Source organism: Bubalus bubalis, chromosome 24 (genome assembly GCF_019923935.1).
Source record: "Bubalus bubalis isolate 160015118507 breed Murrah chromosome 24, NDDB_SH_1, whole genome shotgun sequence".
Taxonomy (NCBI): Eukaryota; Metazoa; Chordata; class Mammalia; order Artiodactyla; family Bovidae; genus Bubalus; species Bubalus bubalis.
The window spans coordinates 38,150,762-38,170,081 of record NC_059180.1 but is presented as its reverse complement, the minus strand read 5'-3'; the positions used below and the strand labels follow the sequence as shown (position 1 = coordinate 38,170,081).

The 19,320-nt window shown below is 52.7% G+C and overlaps 1 protein-coding gene across 1 annotated transcript in view; it reads left to right on the top strand.

Annotated features, from left to right (window-relative positions):
* The window catches only part of SEC14L5 (SEC14 like lipid binding 5), a 40,702-nt gene extending 22,452 nt beyond the window's left edge, over positions 1–18,250 (top strand). The window contains exons 8-17 of the mRNA XM_006054910.4: positions 1,396–1,508; positions 2,671–2,860; positions 6,084–6,172; positions 6,271–6,341; positions 7,901–8,072; positions 9,435–9,569; positions 10,583–10,717; positions 11,350–11,577; positions 12,772–12,950; positions 15,386–18,250. Of these exons, the coding sequence (XP_006054972.3) occupies positions 1,396–1,508; positions 2,671–2,860; positions 6,084–6,172; positions 6,271–6,341; positions 7,901–8,072; positions 9,435–9,569; positions 10,583–10,717; positions 11,350–11,577; positions 12,772–12,950; positions 15,386–15,491 (1,418 nt within the window). The 3' untranslated portion in view covers positions 15,492–18,250. The remainder of the gene's footprint in view (positions 1–1,395; positions 1,509–2,670; positions 2,861–6,083; positions 6,173–6,270; positions 6,342–7,900; positions 8,073–9,434; positions 9,570–10,582; positions 10,718–11,349; positions 11,578–12,771; positions 12,951–15,385) is intronic.
* Positions 18,251–19,320: the final 1,070 nt, after the last annotated feature.

The following is a 19,320-nucleotide window of genomic DNA, read 5'->3' as shown; positions in this document are numbered from 1 at the left end:
AGGGCTGTGCCCATGAAGCCGGCTCTTTGTGGACCATCTCCACCAAGTGCTGAGGGTCTAAGACGCCCATATGCCTCACCATGCCAGCATCTGCCACCCCAGCAGTTAAGAGCAGATAACAGTGGGACTTCCCTGGTGGTCCAGTGGTTAAGAATCTGCCTTCCTGTGCAGGGGACATGGGTTCCATCCCTGTTCGGGGAACTAAGATCCCACATGAAGGTGAAAGTTGCTCAGTTGTGTCTGACTCTTTGCAACCCCATGGACTGTAGCCTGCCGGGCTTCTCTGTCTGTGGAATTCTCCAGACAAGAATACTGAAGTGGTGTAGCCGTTCCCTTCTCCAGGGGATCTTCCCAACCCTGGGGACGAACCCAGGTCTCCTGCATTGCAGGCAGATTCTTTACCAGCTGAGCTACCAGGGAGGCCCAATATCCTACATGATATGGCCTAAATAAAATAAATACAAAAATAAATATTATAGTTCACATGTTAACCCCTCATTTCCAGTCCATCCCTCTTCCTTCCTCTCTCCTCCTTGGCAACCATAAGTCTGTTCTCTATGTCTCTGTTTTGTAGATAGGTTAATTTGTACCATGTTTTAGATTCCACATATAAGTGATACCATATTTTATTTGTCTTTTTTTTTTAACTAGAGTGGGTTACCATAATCCTCCCCCAGGGGATACCCCTGACACAGGGATCGAACCCTCGTCTCCTGCAGCTCCTGCATGGCAAGTGATTCTTTACCACTGAGCCACTGGGGAAGCCCTTGTCTTTCTCTTTCTGACTTATTTCACTTCGTATGATATCCTGTAGTTGCATCCCTGTTGCTGTAAATGGTATTATTTTGTTCTTTTTACAGCTGAGTAATACTCCATTGTATATATGTACTCCATCTTCTTTATCCATTCATCTTGTCGATGGACATTTAGGTTTGTTTCCATGTCTTGGCTGTTGTGAATAGTGCTGCAGTGGACGCTGGGGTGCACGTATCTTCTTGCATTAGAGTTCTGTCTGTGTGTATGCCCAGGAGCGGGGTTGCTGGATCATATGGTGAGTTTACGTTGAGTCTCCTGAGGAACCTCCACACTGTTTTCCATAGTGGCAGCACCAACTGACATTCCCAGAGGGAGGAATAATCTTGATTTCCGAGAGTCAAAGGGGCATCTCACTCACCACGGTGAGATCCAGGCATGCCCCGGCCTGAGTTTTCAGATCGCCTTGCAAATGGGTTGCAAACTCTAGAAGATCTGAAGACCAGCAGCTCTTTGGTGAAAGGACTGCCCTATATGTGGAGCTACATTTCAGATTCGAAATCGGCCAGTGAGGCGAGGGCTCCAGAAAGGGTAGACAGTGCAGTATCTCCTGCTTGTTCTGAAGCCCCTCTTCTCCTCCAGGGGACAAGCTGGACGCGGACTACATTGAGAGGTGCCTGGGCCATCTCACGCCCATGCAGGAGAGCTGCCTGGTCCAGCTGAGACGCTGGCTGCAGGAGACCCACAAAGGCAAGGTGGGTGGGGGCCGGGGCTGCAGCCCCTCAGCCTCGGGCACGGGGTGATGGGCCAGGTACGCAAGGCTGGGTGATTAGCAATGCTGGACACTTCTCTCTCACCTTCTTTTTATTACATGCCGTCTCGTGCGTTGTGTACGTGGCACTGACAGCAGAGTTTGCCAGCCTCGGCACAGTTGACATTTGAGGCTGGGCAGCTCTTTATGGGGGGCCGTCCTGTGTACACAGGGTGTCAAGCAGCATTCCTGGCCCCCACCCACGAGAGGACAGGGGCTCTTCTCTCCCGGTTGTGAAAATGAAAAGTGGCTCCAGACCTTGCCAGTGTCCCCTGGGGAGCCCAGCCACTGCTCTGTAGCCCTACATTTACAAACTCATGAATACTGTTCTTTTCTAAGATGTATATTTTTAAAATTTACTGTCTTAAGCATTTGTTTTAAAATTTTGTTTATTTTTGGCTGTGCTGGGTCTTTGTTGCTGCGTGGGCTTTTCTCTAGTTGAGGCGAGCAGGGGCTACTCTCTAGCTTCAGCGCGCGGGCCTCTCATTGTGCTGGCTACTCTTGCTGCGGAGCACGGGCTCTAGGGCACGCGGACTTCAGTAGTTTCGGCTCATGGGCTCAGTAGTTGCGGCTCCCGGGCTCTGGAACACAGGCTCAGTAGTTGTGGCACACTGGCTCAGTTGCTCTGTGCCACGTGAGATCTCCCCGGGCTGGGGATGGAACCCATGTCTCCTGCACTGGTAGGTGAATTCTTCACCACTGAGCCACCAGGGAAGCCCCCCCCACCAAGAGATTTAGTGACTTGGGAGGGTTGATTTTTGACTGCACATGAACTTTGCCTTTAGACTCTAAGCCTCCAACATCATGGTCCACCATGTAGATCCTGACCTTCAGCTCTGTTGAATAAGAGCTTCCAGCTTCATCATGAGTTGCTTGCCCTTCCTCCCCTCCCCCTACTAGGCAGGCCGACAAGGGAATTACTTTAGTGTTGTGCTGGGATATAACCTGTCTGCTGTTTCCTCATCTGTAAAATGGGCACAACATTAGTGCACATGTGCTTGCGTACACACACACACACACACGCACACACACACAACCAAATTACAAGTGACAATCGCAGTTTAAGGAATACCTTGCTAAGGGCTTTCTCCTCCTTCTTCCCTCAGATCCCCAAAGATGAGCACATCCTTCGCTTCCTCCGGGCTCGAGACTTCCACCTGGACCGGGCCCGCGAGATGCTGTGCCAGTCCTTGAGCTGGCGGAAGCAGCACCAGGTGGACCTCCTCCTAGAGACCTGGCAACCCCCCGCCCTCCTGGAGGAGTTCTATGCCGGAGGCTGGCACTACCAGGACATAGGTACCTGCATGACGGGGAGGGCATGCTGGGCTCACCACTCAATGTGCTTTGAATGCCGCTCTTTTAGCAGCTTGTTATTTTTCCTTTTGGTTCTTCTGGGCATCTGGAGATGCCTTGAGATGACAGCCGATGTGAAGGCGGAGCTGGGGTAGACATATGGGCTTGAGGTGAGACGGTTCTCCCAGGGGCAGGGGCAGCCCATCGTTGCTTATTGTCTGCAGAATACTGCGTTAGTGTCCTGGGGCTGCCATACCAAAGGACCTCAAGCTGGGTGGCTGAAAGCAACCGAAATCCATCCTCTCATAGTTCTGGGGCTAGAAGTCTAAAAGCAAGGTGTGTGGTCCCTCTGAAAGCTCTAGGGAAGGATCCTTCCTGTCTCTTCTGGCTTCTGGTGGCTCCAGGTGTTCCTTGGCTTGGGGCCACATTCCCCTCCCCCCAGGTCTCTGCCTCTGTCTGCACACAACATCCCCCCACTCAGTATCTCTCTGTTCTCTCTCCTGGGCCCAAGCTGATCCAGCATGGCTTCATCTTGAGATCGTTAACTAATCATGTCAGCAAAGAACCTATTTCCACACAAGGACACATCCTGAGGTTGTGGATGGACATGAATTTGGGGGCAACCCACTACAAATATCATCTCTGGGTTTTTCAAAGTGAAAGTGCCATTGAAGCCAGCAGCTGTTACACTATTCAATGTCCTTGTTCAAAATTAAAATGTTAAAAATTCATATGTATTGATCAGGGCAAGTGCTCGAGTCTCCCGAAAAACCGGTTGGCACATTTGCTTTCAATATATAGTCGATCTTTGTTCTTCATGGATTCTGTATTTGTGAATTTGCCTGCTCATTAAAATTTACTTTTAGCCCACAGATCAATGCTCAAGGCGCTTTCACTGTCCTTCACGGACGGAGTGACCAAAAGTGTGCGTCCCTTCCCACCTGAGGCCAAAGAGTGTCCTCCTGTCTCCCTGCTTCAGCTCCTACTATAAATGAGTCTCCTTTCTGCAGTCTATTTAGTGCCATTATTTTTTTGTGTGTTTTTGCATTTTGTGCTTTATGTGTGTGTTGATTTTGAGTCATGGGAAAGTGGTATGCTCCTAAGTGCAAGAAGGCTGTGATGTGCCTTATGGAGAAAATTCATGTTTGATAAGCTCCTTTCAGTTGAGCTATTCCAAATCCTGAAAGATGATGCTGTGAAACTGCTGCACTCAATATGCCAGCAAATTTGGAAAACTCAGCAGTGGCCACAGGACTGGAAAAGGTCACTTTTCATTCCAATCCCAAAGAAAGGCAATGCCAAAGAATGCTCAAACTACCGCACAATTGCACTCATCTCACACGCTAGTAAAGTAATGCTCAAAATTCTCCAAGCCAGGCTTCAGCAATTCGTGAACCGTGAACTTCCAGATGTTCAAGCTGGATTTAGAAAAGGCAGAGGAACCAGAGATCAAATTGCCAACATCCGCTGGATCATGGAAAAAGCAAGAGAGTTCCAGAAAAGCATCTATTTCTGCTTTATTGACTATGCCAAGGCCTTTGACTGTGTGGATCACAATAAACTGTGGAAAATTCTTCAAGAGATGGGAATACCAGACCACCCGACCGGCCTCTTGAGAAACCTATATGCAGGTCAGGAAGCAATAGTTAGAACTGGACATGGAACAACAACTTTCCAAATAGGAAAAGGAGTTCGTCAAGGCTGTATATTGTCACCCTGTTTATTTAACTTATATGCAGAGTACATCATGAGAAACGCTGGACTGGAAGAAATACAAGCTGGAATCAAGATTGCCGGGAGAAATATCAATAACCTCAGATATGCAGATGACACCACCCTTATGGCAGAAAGTGAAGAGGAACTCAAAAGCCTCTTGATGAAAGTGAAAGTGGAGAGTGAAAAAGTTGGCTTAAAGCTCAACATTCAGAAAACGAAGATCATGGCATCCGGTCCCACCACTTCATGGGAAATAGATGGGGAAACAGTGGACACAGTGTCAGACTTTATTTTTCTGGGCTCCAACATCACTACAGATGGTGACCGCAGCCATGAAATTAAAAGACGCTTACTCCTTGGAAGGAAAGTTATGACCAACCTAGATAGCATATTCAAAAGCAGAGACATTACTTTGCCAACAAAGGTCCGTCTAGTCAAGGCTATGGTTTTTCCTGTGGTCATGTATGGATGTGAGAGTTGGACTGTGAAGAAGGCTGAGCACCGAAGAATTGATGCTTTTGAACTGTGGTGTTGGAGAAGACTCTTGAGAGTCCCTTGGACTGCAAGGAGATCCAGCCAGCCCATTCTGAAGGAGATCAGCCCTGGGATTTCTTTGGAAGGAATGATGCTGAAGCTGAAACTCCAGTACTTTGGCCACCTCATGTGAAGAGTTGACTCATTGGAAAAGACTGTGATGCTGGGAGGGATTGGGGGCAGGAGGAGAAGGGGACGACAGAGGATGAGATGGCTGGATGGCATCACTGACTTGATGGACGTGAGTCTGGGTGAACTCCGGGAGTTGGTGATGGACAGGGAGGCCTGGCGTGCTGCGATTCATGGGGTCGCAAAGAATTGGACAAGACTGAGCGACTGATCTGATCTGATCTGATTTCAGGCACGAGTTACTAATGAATCAACAACATAAATTAAACAAGATGTCCTCAAATAGAAACACACGCAAAAACAAAGTTAATATTGGTCGGCTGACAAAAATGTCATGGCCAGACGCTGGCAGGAACTTAACCTCCTGTCTCCTCTGGCTTAGAAGTGGTTCTGTGTTTCTTGATTCAGTATTCGAGGTGACTTTATAGAAATTAACTACTGCAAATAATAAGAACTGATTATATGTATATAATATGTATAAAGTATTAATATATATATATACAATATATATAGTATGTTATATATGGGCTTCCCTGGTGGCATAGAAGGACAGTAAAGAATCCGCCTGCAATGCAGGAGATCTGGGTTCGGTCCCTGGCTTGGGAAGATCCCATGGAGAAGGGAGTGGCTACCCACTCCATTTTTATGTCCTGGAGAATTCCATGGACAGAGGAGCCTAGGGGGCTACAGTCCATGGGGTAGTAAAGAGTCGAACACGACTGAGTGACTTTCATAATATATATAGTGTGTTATGAGCGACTGACCATGCACATATAGCATAATGAATCCTAAGCATTATGTAATTCTGTCTTCCGTTCATCCCCTCCTCCCTCCCCCCACCTCAAAGATGGCCGCCCACTGTACATCCTGCGTCTGGGCCACATGGACACCAAGGGCTTGATGAAGGCCGTGGGGGAGGAGGTGCTGCTGCGGCACGTGAGTCGGGGTCCCCGCTCCCAGGAGCCCCCACCCCGGGGTTGCCCGTGGCCGGAGCAGCCAAGAGAACGTTTGCCAGCCCCTTCTCTGCCTTCTAGGTTCTTTCCATCAACGAGGAAGGACAGAAGCGGTGTGAAGGGAACACGAAACAGTTTGGCCGTCCCATCAGGCAAGAACCCGGGCTGGGGGGGCGGGGGCACTCCCCCCTAAACAGTAAAAACAGCCAAGGTTCACTGGGCATGGATGCCAGGCCGGGCAGCCTGCTAGACACTTCACAGAGATACCCTGCTCTAATTCTTACAGCGTCCCTAATGAGGCAAGTTGTCCTTGTTCTTTACGGAGGGGGAAACCAAGGCTGAGAGTGGGGATGTCACCCAAGGCTGCTGAGTGGGGGAGGGGCGGAGCTGGGGTTGGAACTTGGTCCTGGCTGGCTCTGGCTCATGGGTTTTCTGCCTGTGCCACGCAGCCTCCTGAACTTGGCTTTTTGAGGTGGGCTCTCCCACCCCCAAGATCCACCCTGGCCGTCTCCCAGGCACGTGAACTTCGCAGGTGTCAGGGCTCATCCAGTGATCCACTGCCCCCTCTGGCTGCCCCAAACTCTCCTATTCCTGAGTGGAGTTTCCCACACCAGTCCTCACAGGGGTGTTACCCTGAAAGGCACTTAACCTTTCTGAGCTGGGGCTTCCTCTTCTGTAAACACTTCCTAGGGTTTCCTTGCATGCATGCCAAATCGCCTCTGTCAAGTCCAACTCTTCGTGACTCCATGAACTGTAGCCCACCAGGCTCCTCTGTCAATGGAATTTTCCAGGCAAGAATACTGGAGTGGGTTGCCATGCCCTCCTCCAGGGGATCTTCCCAACCCAGGGATTGAACCCATGTCTGTTGCGTCTCCTGCATTGGTACTTTACTACTAGTGCCACCTGGGAGGCCCTAGGGTTTCCTTATGGCTTATCAAAAAGAATGACTTAAGAGGGGATACATACCAGGGATTCCCTCATAGCTACTCAGTAAAGAATCTGCCTGCAATGTGGGAGACCCAGGATTGATTCCTGGGTGGGAAAGATCCCCTGGAAAAGGGAACGGCAACCCACTCCAGTATTCTTGCCTGGAGAATCCCATGGACAGAGGAGCCTGGCGGGCTACGGTCCACAGGGGACAAGAGTTGGACACGACTGAGCGACTAAACCAGCACCAGCACCAGAGGTGATGCAGCTGCCCTGGTGGCTCAGACGGTGAAGAATCTGCCTGGAATGCGGGAGACCTGGGTTTGATCCCTGGGTTGGGAAGATCCCCTGGAGGAGGGCATGGCAACCCACTCCAGTCTGGAGAATTCCATGGACAGAGGAGCCTGGTGGGTGACAGTCCATGGGGTCGCAAAGAGTCGGACAGGACTAAAGCGACTTAGCACGCAGGCACCTCTTTTCAACAGTTATTAGTAACACATTGCTGACGTCCTGATGAGGACTCTGCCCCCATCACTCAGCCCTCAGGCACTTGAATCTGGGCACTCCGGCCTTGGTGTGTGTGCTGAGAACCCCCGTGCCATGTGGCCTCCCCATGGGGGGAGGGTACACGAGAGTGTTCTGTGGTCCCTGCCCCAGCGGCTGCCTCACTGAGACTCTCCGTCAGTCCCTGTCCCTGGGGCCCTAGGTCCTCGCGGATGGTGCTGGGCTCTGAGGGGTGGGGGTGGCAGAACGAGGTGCAGTGAGGTGGGCATCTCTGCCGCAGCTCCTGGACCTGCCTGGTGGACCTGGAGGGTCTCAGCCTGAGGCACCTGTGGCGGCCGGGGGTGAAGGCCCTGCTGCGCATGATCGAGGTGGTGGAAGGCAATTACCCCGAGACCCTGGGCCGGCTGCTCATCGTGCGAGCCCCCCGCGTCTTCCCCGTGCTCTGGACACTGGTGAGAAAGAGCAAGGAGCCTGAGATGGGAGAGGGTCCCTCTGGGATCTGCCTGTCCGATGAGCCTGCGTCAGTTCTTCTCAGTAACAGCTTGACTGAGGTTTAATTCATTTCCCATAAAGTTCACCGCTTCTGGGACTGACCTGGTTGCCTAGTGGTTAGGGTCCTGGGCTTTCATCGCCATGGCCCAGGTTCAATCCCTGGTCAGGGAACTAAGATTCCACAAACCCCTGGTCAGAAGCAGGGCTCACCCAGCTGGCTCTGGTGGGGGATGTGACCCACTCTCAGGAGGGTAGGCAGGATGGAGCGGCCCCAGGGGCTGGCCACTGCTGCAGGCCCTGACCACCCCAGGGCTGGACAGACAAGAGGAAGGGATGTCCTTGTTACGAGAGCCCTATGAGGGCTGGCACAGGTGAGGGGGTGCTTCCAAGGACACTGGAGCAGGGAGGGAGTGGGGAAAGCAGTACCCACCTCCCAGTGCCTACACCACGCCCTCACTGGCCACAGCAGATGACAGCCAGCTTGCTGAGGCCCACAGGGACCACCTCCCGGGGTGGGGTCTGAAGAAGTGTGACCCACCCAAGTGGGATTTCTAGCTCCCCATTAATCTGCCTGCAGCATTGGCCTGTGCTCTGCTCTGCCAAGTGCCTGGTTACCCACCTCCCTCCTTCCCTCCCTCCCTTCCCCAACTGTTCACTGAGTCAGACACCACCCCAGCACTGGGATGGCGTGAAAAACCAGACTGACATGCAGCTTAGAGTTCAGTATTGAAATACTTTCCATCCGAGATAAACAAACACATTATCCACACAATGGAATGTTATTCTGCCATGAAAAGGGAATTCTGGTTCACACTACAACGTGGATGAGCCTTGAAAACGTGAGGCTCAGTGAAAGAAGCCAACCACAGAAGGCCACACATTGTGGCATTCCCTTTCCGTGAAATGTTCAGAACAGGCAAATCATAGAGATGGGAAGCATATTGGTGGTTTCCAGGGGCTGGAGGGGAAGGAGAGGTTAGTGACTGCTGGTGGATCTGGGGTTTCCTTTTCAGGGGATGAAAATGTCTTGGAATTAGAGGTGATGGCTGCACAGCATAGTGGATGAACTGAATACCAGAGGATTGTTCACTTTAAAATGGTTAATTCTGGGGTTTCCCTGATAGTCCAGTGGTTAGGACTTGGAGCCTCCACTGTAGCGGGTACAGGCTGGATCCCTGGTCGGGGAACTAGGATCCTGCAAGCCTTGCAGGGCGGCCAAAAAATAATAATAATAAAATAAAATAGTTAACTCTGTGTTCCGTAAATTACACCTCAATTAAAAAAAAAATTCTTTGCATCTTGCCTTATCTCCCCCGTTTCAGATCAGCCCCTTCATCAACGAGAACACCCGACAGAAGTTCCTCATCTACAGTGGCAGCAATTACCAGGGCCCCGGAGGCCTTGTCGATTATCTGGACAAAGATGTGATTCCTGACTTCCTTGGGGGAGAGTGCCTGGTGAGGCCCCAGCAGACCATCTGCACCCATGGCGGGGATGGTCTGTGGCCTCAGGGAGACACGGCCGCAGGCGGCAGGAGGCTGGGGGAGGGCAGACCCCTTGTGCGTGCTCTGAGCTGGGGAGGACCCTGCTGGCTCTTTGGAGGCAGAGCTGGTCTTAGAAGCTGCCCCTACGAGAGGTGACTCCTCTCTGAAGGAGGGACCTTATGCTGGTGCTTTCAAGAGCAAAGCTGAAGTTTCCCGGAAGCTCAGAGACCAGGCCAGTCAAGGGCTTACCCTTCTGAATCCCCATCCAGTAGGTTGCCAGGCAGAAGTTAGCATTTAGCTGCTGACTTTGCAGCCTCTACTGCAAGGGGAGGAGACTCAAATGTCCCAGCGGCCTGGACCCAGGAGCTAGTGTACCCAAAGGGATTTATTTATTCCTAACTTGCTACACGGCAAGGGATGATCAGGCAACAGGTTCCAGGGGAGGTGCCCCCAGACCCCTTTTATCATTTCCCCTGGGGGTGAGGCAGGGGGTGACCCTTATCTCATCTGATGCAGGAGGGCAGGTCCTTTCCCTTCTCCAGCAGAAATCTCAAACAGGACTTCCCTTGTGGTCCACTGGTTAATAATCTGCCTGCTAACGCAGGGGACATGGGTTTGATCCCTGATCTGGGAAGATTCCACATGCCTCGGAGCAACTAAGCTTGAGCTCTGCAACAAGAGAAGCCACTGCAGCAAAGAGTAGCCCCTACTCGATGCAACTAGAGAAAACCCACACACAGCAATGAAGACCCAGTGCAGCCAAAAATAAATAAAATCTCAAAGAGCAATCCTGCATGATTTCAGGGTTAAAACAAAAAAGAGAGAGAGACATTTCCTAGAAATTTTGCCAAGCTTGCCAGGTCTCTCCGATCGTCAGGCTCTGTATGCATGTTGTAAGTGTGGTTTCAGGGGTCACAGAGCGCCTTCCTCTGGGTCAGCCAGGCCTGGCTGGGCCCTGACTGTCACCCGGTGTCTTTGTCCCCTAGTGTAATGTCCCTGAAGGAGGACTGGTCCCCAAGTCCCTGTATCTGACGGAAGAGGATCAGGAGAACGAAGACCAGCTGTGGCAGTGGAGGGAGACGTACCACTCGGCCAGCGTGCTCCGCGGGGCCCCCCACGAGGTGCTGGGGTCCCGGGCTGGGAGGGCCTGCTGGGTTGGGTGTCATCTTAGGTCAGGGACCTTGAAGCAGAGACTGAGATGTGGGTTCTTGTGCCCATGACTTGTAGAGGATCAGCCTCAGGAGAAACCCTTAAGGAGGGCGGTGTGTGTGCTAAGTCGTTTCAGTCGTGTCCGACTCTTTGCCACCCTATGGACAGTTGCCTGCCAGGTTCCTCTGTCCATGGGATTCTCGGGCAAGAATACTGGAGTGGGTTGCCATTTCTTCCTCCAGAGAATCTTCCTGAACTCACATCCCTTACGTCTCCTGCATTGGCAGGTGGGTTCTTTACCACTAGGGACAGAAGCTAAACCACGAGCTGGCTGCAGCCATGGTCTAGCCCAGTCTGATCCGAGGGGAGAGTGGTGCAGGGGGCTGGCCTCACATCAGCTTGTCATTGGCTGTGGTCACCCTGGTGCAGGGAATCATCCCAGATGATTCACACAGAGGTGGCTCTATTTGTCCAGAGCAATTCTTGGACTTGGGGTGGGGAATAGAGACCAGGGTGGGCACCCACACACCTGCAGTTGACTTCTGCATCCCAGCCCTCTCCAGATCAGACATTCAGACCTCACCTGTCACCTGTCCTCTTGCAGGTCACCGTGGAGATTCTGGAGAGGGAGTCAGTCATCACCTGGGACTTCGACATCCTCCGTGGGGATGTGGTGTTCAGTCTGTACCACGCCAAGCAGGCGTCCACGCCAGGCCCCCAGGAGACTGAGGCCAGGGTCGGCGGGCAGCTGACGGACAGAGGCTGGGCCCTGGGTGCAGATTTCAGCTGCGTGGAGGCCCCGCTCATCTGCCGGGAAGGGGAGAGCATCCAGGTCATCTCTTGGGTCATTTATTCATTCATCACGATCATGCAGGATTGAGTGTCCACTGCGTGCCAGGGTTCCGGGGGAACGGAAGTGCACAGATTGGACCCGTCCCCAGCCTCAGAGACCCTGCGGGACAGTGGGGGAGAAAGACAGATGTGGGCAGGTCCGAGACCTGGCACCCCAGGGCCCCAGCTTCAGCATCCTCCCGAGACTCTTGTCAGAGATGCAGGTTGCTGGCCCCATGCTGCATGGCGGGCTCAGAAGCCCTGGGCGTGGGGCCTGGTGTCTGCCTCCTTCATGTCTGCCTGGTTTCCTGATGCACAGTCACGTTTCAGCACCCACGCAGCAGGGAGACTGTAGGTCTGGAAACAGCACTCAGGGATGTGCCACCAGAACTTGGGCCACCCTGCTGACCACCCTCCCCCCATACTCCATGGAGCCTGCAGGTCAAACATCACTGGCCCCAAACACACACACACACACACACACACGTGCGCACTGGTGAGCAGTGGAGATCTTGCTGGAGGTGACATAGGTGAATTGGGCAGATGACTGTCACATCACACACCAGCATCTTCTGCCCGGGGCTCCCACTGAACATCAGCCCTTTTACAAAGTTGCTCTTCTTATAAAGACTGACACCCTCCTATCTGGCTGTCCCTCCGCCCTCGGCAAACTCTAAACACCTTTAAGCTCCCTCTGTGTGTGTGTAGGCTCAGTTGCTAAGTCATGTCTGACTCTTTGCGACCCCATGGACTGCAGCCTGCCAGGCTTCTCTGTTCATGGGATTCTCCAGGCAAGGCTAGAATCTCCAGGGGAATCTTCCTGACCTGGGGATCAAACCTGCATTTCCTGCATTGGCAGGCAGGTTCTTTACCATCTGAACCAACTGGGAAGCCCATACACCCCTTTCTCCAGGTTTCCTCAATTTGCAAATCCCACTCAGCAGGACGAAAGGCCAAGAAAATCCAGGTTTTTAGCCAAACTACACCTCTGTATTTCCTGCACCCCCTAGGCCCTGACTTCCCCGCTAGATTAAAAGGGAGGCTCTCAGTTGCCATGGATATGGGGTAACAGCAGAGGGGAAGCAAAGGTGACTTTGGGACACCCCAAAAGGAAGGATTTGCTGGCGGGCTGGTTTAGAAAGGGGCCCCTCTCCCCAGGCGGACCGGGGCCTGAGGCTTGGCTGCTGTGTTTCAGGGCTCCCACGTGACCCGGTGGCCTGGCATCTACCTGCTGCAGTGGCAAATGCACAGCCCCCCTGCCCACATGGCCTGCAGCCTCCCGGGCGTAGAGGATGTCCTGACAGCCCTGCACAGCCCCGGCCCCAGGTGCAAACTCCTCTACTACTACGAGGTGCTGGCGTCCGAGGACTTCAGGTATGGGGCCCCCCGACTCCCCACCCCCACTGCCGGGCCAGGCCTGCATCATGCCTGAGGTCCCTTCCTTCCAGGCTGGGGGCACTTCACTCACCTCCTCTACTTGCCCTTGAGCTTCTCTAGGGGTGGGGCCCTGACATGGGCACTGATAAACTTTCCAGTGGCTCAGCCTGTTATCATGAGCGATCATATCATTCTTCTGCTTCAGCCTCGGCTGCAGAAACTTCCCTTCAAATGAAACCCCAGACAGAGGCCCAACACACCAGACTACTGGGTGGGCGGGATAAGAGGGGCCTGAGCCCTCCTGTTTGTACCTTCCCTCACGCCTAGAATTCCATCAAACTGGGTTTGGACTGCTCTAGAACATTCTAGAATTATGCCTCACAGACAACTCTCCCCCAGTGTTGCTGACAGAGAGATAGGGAGGTTAAGACTTCCAAGCACTTCCGGCTTGCTCTATGACCTCAGGCAAGTCACTTTACCTCTCTGAGCCCCAGCTGTTAGACGGGGACCACTGGATCCCCTACGTCATGCAGTTGTCCTGAGGATAAGATGGGTGGGGAAAGTCTGTGCATACAGTAAGCACTCAGTAGTGGTTTCTTCCAGGCCTTGTGTTTTATCTTTAAAAAATATTTAAATTTATTTAATTGGAGAATAGTTACTTTAGAATATTGTGATGGTTTTTGCCATACATCGACATGAACCGGCCACAGCTCGTGTTCTATCTTTTAAAAACAAATGTGATTTTGCATCCTGCCTCATGACATGGCTGTGCCAGTTTCCTTCTAAAAACGATGCTTCAAATTCTTTTCTTGTTGTCCAGTCACTCAGTCATGTCCGACTCTTTACTGTGAAGTAGATTTGAAGCTCCAAGAGGATGTCAGGTCTGGACCTACATCCCAGGTGGAGCTGCAGGGATTCTAGGGGCACGTGTAGCCAGCACAGGATATGCTGGGCTGGGAATTTCCTGGTGGTCCAATGGTTAGGACTCTATGCTTTCACCGCCTAGGGTGTGGGTTTAATCCTTGGTCAGGGAACTAAGATCCCACAAGCCACGAGGCAAAAGAAAAATAAAAGAAAGGTAATGCTGAGTCAGCATCTTTACTCCAAAGGGAGACCCCACAGTATGTCAAAGGGTGGTGATTCCCTCTTTGGGAGGTGGCCTGTTTTGGCCACTGGGCCTCAGTGTGGGGGAGAGAGACTGAGGCCTAGAGGGACTCAGACCCGTAGACACACGTATCAGGGGCTTGCTGCCTCCGGGACATTAGGCAGAGGCCAAGGGGTGGGCTGGAAGCTGCTTGCCAGCCTGTCTTGTCTGGTCAGTGTGGGGGAACCTGCTGCCCTGACCCTCAATAGCCTTGGGAGAGTCCCAGTTCAAGGCTGCCCTTGGTGGGCAACTGGTGGTCCTAGAGGGACCAGGCAGACAGGGTCTGCCATCCTGAAGCAGGAGACCACGTAGCCACACACGAGCAGTGATGATGCCATGAAGGTCCTCGCCCCAAGGTCATACTCCAGGAGGTGCTGGTGGCCTGAACACAGAGTGCTGTCAGAGCCCAGGACCAGGGAGGGCACAGGGTGGGCGAGAGTGCAGGGGTTTGGGGGAGGCTCTGGGAAGTGACACTGGAGTTGAGATCAAGGCCGTGTGCATGTGATCACATGGCTGTGGGGGAGGGGCTTGTCAAAACGCAGACTCGGATTGCTTAGCTCTTGAGGCATCTCCAACAAGCTCCAGGAGATGCTGCGCTGCTGGTTCCCAGACCACGCTTCGCGTAGCTAGGCCCTAAGCCTGTACTCTCCAACCCGACAGCTACGAGCCAGAGAGGGCAATTTAAACATAGCGATTAGAACTAAATAAAATTAAAAATTCAGTTCCTCGGTCACACTAGCCACATCTCGAGTGCCCAGCAGCCTCACATGGCCTGTGACAGCCGTGCTGGAAGGCGCAGTTATGGGACACATCTGTCACCACAGGAATGTCCCCTGGATGGCGCTGCTCTGTGGTCCGGGTGGCATTTGACTGGATAAAGTAGGTGAGAGAGAAAGGCTTCCAGCAGCAGGCGCAGACACAAGGTCCCGAGACAGGGGAGGCAGGTGTTGGAGGAGCTGAAAGGAGGTGGAGGGGTGAGGCTGGAGATGACGGGGTGCCCTCTGGGCCATGCTGGGCCCCTGGGTCAGCAAAGCCCCAGAGAGGTGGGTGGCCGGCAGGGCTCGGCTGGGAAGGAAGGTCCTGCAAGGCGGTGGGCCAGGCTTCACGTCTCATCACAGTCTCACCTGCTTTTCCCTCTGCACTTACCCTCTGCACCCAGGGAGGGTTACCAGCCTTGTGGGAAGAGCCCTGGGGCTTCACTGGCATCATCCCCAGCTTTCCCGCAGCTCCCAGCGGCCCCAGGGCCATATCACCACCAGAAGGCAACGTGTGTGTCCTTCCTCCCCAGGGGCTCCATGTCCAGCCTGGAATCCTGCGCCAGCCGCTTCTCCCAGCTCAGCGCCACCACTTCCTCCTCGGCGCCGTCCCACAGCAGCTCCCTGGTCTCCAGGTAGTCGGGATCGAGCCCCGTGGGGCAGCCTGCTCGCCTCCCACGTCCCCACGTGTCCACGAGGCTGTGTGGGCTGCAGCCCTGGGTCTGGACGCTGCCAAATTTGGGCTATCTGGAGGCCCCCATTGGCTCTTGGGGTGTCGAAGACAGAATCATCTATGATCAGGCTTCGAGTACAAAAAGCCAAGGGGTGGGCAGACCCCATTCAGGTCTGAGGGCTCAGGGAGGTCGTCGGGCTCAGTGCCCCCCAGCTTCCCTGGGGTGGCCTCCTCCTCAGGCGACCCCAGCACTGTTACTTTCCCTCTTTCCCTTTCCTGCAGCTCAGCTGCAGAAGAGAATCTGTCTCCTGACCAAGTTCCATCCAGCCTCCCAGAATTGAGTCTTATCAGCCTGCTTGAGTCCCAGGCTAGTCCCTGAACCAATCACGGTTGCCAGGGGGCAACAGAGAACACTGATTGGCCTGCAGGGTCTGTGTTCAGTCTGGACCAATCACTGTATGGGGAGGAGGTACAGTGATGGGCCCGCCCAGACCACATGCTTGTTCCCACCACCTGGTCTGAAAAGCACAAGGTGGGTTCTTCCAAGACTCTTAGGGTTCCCCACCCTAAGAAGTAGAAATGACGGGTGTACACCCTAGCATCTAAGCCTACAACGATGCCCTGGGTCCCAGGATATGCTGGTGAGCAGTTATATAAGTTACAGGCTCCACTTTTTGTGGGGAGCCACCCACCATGGACGTGAAATGCATTTTCACAGCATGTGGCTGGAAGGTCTAATCCTGACCACCCCTGACTTGAAGACAGTGGAAGGCCCAGTGTTTTTGCTGAATTCCAGGCAATGATGAAGCAGTTCTGGCTATCTTTATATTCTCTGAAGGTCCCTTTGTCTCCTGGGAATCTCCTGTTTAATTATGCCTTTTTGGGTTGTAAGTTACCTCCCAGCAGCTTAAACAAAAAAGGGTTACCATTCATGGGCACTTGTAACTGACCAGTCTAAAAGGACTTGCTTCAGCTAAGGCTGGATCCAGGCTCTCAACATGGCATCAGGACTCCCCTGTGGGGTAGGGTCTATGACTTTGTCGCAGTTGCACTGGGGGCACATCTGATCCTTAGTACCAGCTGCAATATTGAAAGACTCTCCTTAAGTTCCTGCATGGGAGGGGCATGGGTATGAGGACATTTTTCCTTTCATTCCCCGGGTCTGCAAACAGGTAACAGGTCAGAGGTCATCACTGGCATCCCACAGTCTGATCTGACCTGCCTTTAGTGTTTTTGGTTTTTGCCTTAACAGGAGCAATAAGGAGCCTTATGCCTCTCTTTTTGAGAGCCTGCTCTCCTCATCTCCCTCAGGAAAGCCCCAGCTCAAACAGGCTTAAGCAACAAAGGGAATTCCCTGTCTGCAGTAACTGGGATGCCCAGGCTGGGCCTTGCTTCAGGTATGGCTGCATCCAGGAGCCCTCAGTGTCCTTAGGCGCTTGTGCCCATCCTCAACCTCACCTAGGCCTCTTGGCTCTGTGTCAGTTTGCATGCTGACCTTGTCCTCTCCTCACCTGGAGGGAAAGGTGACTGCTGGCGGCCCCTAGCCTACAACCACAGGGCTCTCAGTTTCTAAGGCAGAAAGAGACTCTCCATCTCAAATCCCAGGGAAGGCTCTGACTGGCCCTGGGGAAGTCATGTGCTCACTCTGTGGGCCTATTAGCTAAGCAGCTGGGAGCCCTGTGATTGACATTTCTTCCAGAAGCAACAGAGGGGTTGGGGAGGGCCAGTCACCCAATGGACAAAGAGAGGTGGGCCACAGGAGCAGCAGATGACCACACTGGCACCTGCTACGGTTTCCCTCCTGTGCTGGAGGTCGCTGGGGCCCACGCTGGAGCATCAGCAACCAACAGCTACTCTTCTTAACCCTTGAGAGGCTTGGGATTAAAAATCCAAGGAAGGAGATGCTGAGCTCCTGGCATCTCAATTTCCACAAACCTCAGGGCTGGAAGCCCCCCTGGGTATGGCTTCTTTCTCCATCTTGTTCATTAGCTTATTGTGGCCAGGACACAAATGACCCTTTAGCAATAGGACCTGCCCAGGCACTGAGTTTAGGAGCCCAAGTCTTAAAACTTCAACAAGGTAGGGTTCGAGTCCCAGCCATCCTTTCACACGAGCTGTGTGACCTTCAGCAGGTGACTTAACCTCTCTGTGCCTCAACATCCTCATCTGTAAAATGGGGATAGAATAGTGCCTACCTCATTCTCTGGGTTGCAGTGGGACAAATGCGAGCGGATGTGAAGTCCTGGGCCTGGCGCCCAGCACACGGAAAGCTCTTAATAAAAGTAGGTGGTTATTCTGATAGTTTAATGCTTCTCATCCAAAGACCCCAGACTCCATCCTGTGAGGACGCCCATCACTGTCATACTCACCATGCATCTGGGGAGAAGCATGGATGCTGTTTCCTTCTGACTTTCCCTTTGCAGAAACTGCATTCTCTGGGCATGTCCACTCATCTAGAAGGGCCTCATTCCGAGTGGTGTTTCCCTCAACTGGCTATACAATGGTCTCCCCACAGGTTGAAATAAGGGGAATTTGAGACTCCCCCACACCCCACCCAAGCCTGTGTCTGGAATTTCTCCCCCTGTAAAATGAACTGATCACACAGTCTGTTTCAGCCAGGAAAACACGGCATTTCTTGTTCAGCTGATCGTTTGCTCCGACTGGAAGCATTAAATGCACCTGATTGTTTGCTCCGACCAGAAGCATTAAACGTTTTAGATTTGGATACCCCTCTGTTGTCTGTTGCCTAGGAGGTTTCCCTGGGTTTGTTCAAGAATAACTCAGCTGTTGTTTAAAAGACTCAAGAGCATGTTTAACAGGGACCACACCACTCTCAAGGGGCTGCAGATTGGTTTTTGGAGAAATTATGGGGAACACAAAAAAATCCCATGTTTAATATAGACGCACAGACACACTGAATCAGTTTCCTAGTGCTGCCAAGCCAAAATTACCACAAACTTGGTAGCTTAAAACAACAGGAATGGATTCTCTCTCAGTCTGGAGGCCAGAAGTCTGAGATAAATGTATTGGCTCCCTCCCATGGCTGTAGAGAAGGAGAAGGATCCTTTCAGCTTCTGGGGGTGCCTGGTGTTCCTTGGCTTGTGGCCACATCACTCCTGTCTCTGCTTCTGCAATTTTTTAAAACAATATTTATTTAGTTTTTTGGCTGCTCCAGGTCTTAGTTTTGGTGTGGGATCTTTAGTTGCAGTGTGCGAACTCAGTTACAGCACGTGGGATCTAGATCCCTGACCAGGGACTAAACCTAGGTCCCCCTACGCTGGAAGCACAGAGTCTCAGCCACTGGACCACCAGGGAAGTCCCTTTGCCTCTGTCTTTACGCAGCTTCTCCTCTGTGTGTCTCTTTGATGAGGACCCCAGTCATTGGATTTAGGCCTCAGTCTAGATCCAGAATGATTTCCTCTTAAGATCCTGAAGCAAGCACACGGGCACGACCGACCAAGGACCCTGCTGCTGCTGCTAAGTCGCTTCAGTCGTGTCCGACTCTGTGCAACCCCATAGACGGCAGCCCACCAGGCTCCCCCATCCCTGGGATTCTCCAGGCAAGAACACTGGAGTGGGTTGCCATTTCCTTCTCCAATGCTTGAAAATTAAGTCGCTCAGTCGTGTCTGACTCTTAGTGACCCCATGGACTGCAGCCTACCAGGCTCCTCCGTCCATGGGATTTTCCAGGCAAGAGTACTGGAGTGGGGTGCCATTGCCTTCTCCGACCAAGGACCCTACTTCCACATAAAGTCATACTCTGAGGTCCTGAGTGGACACGAATTCTTGGGTGAC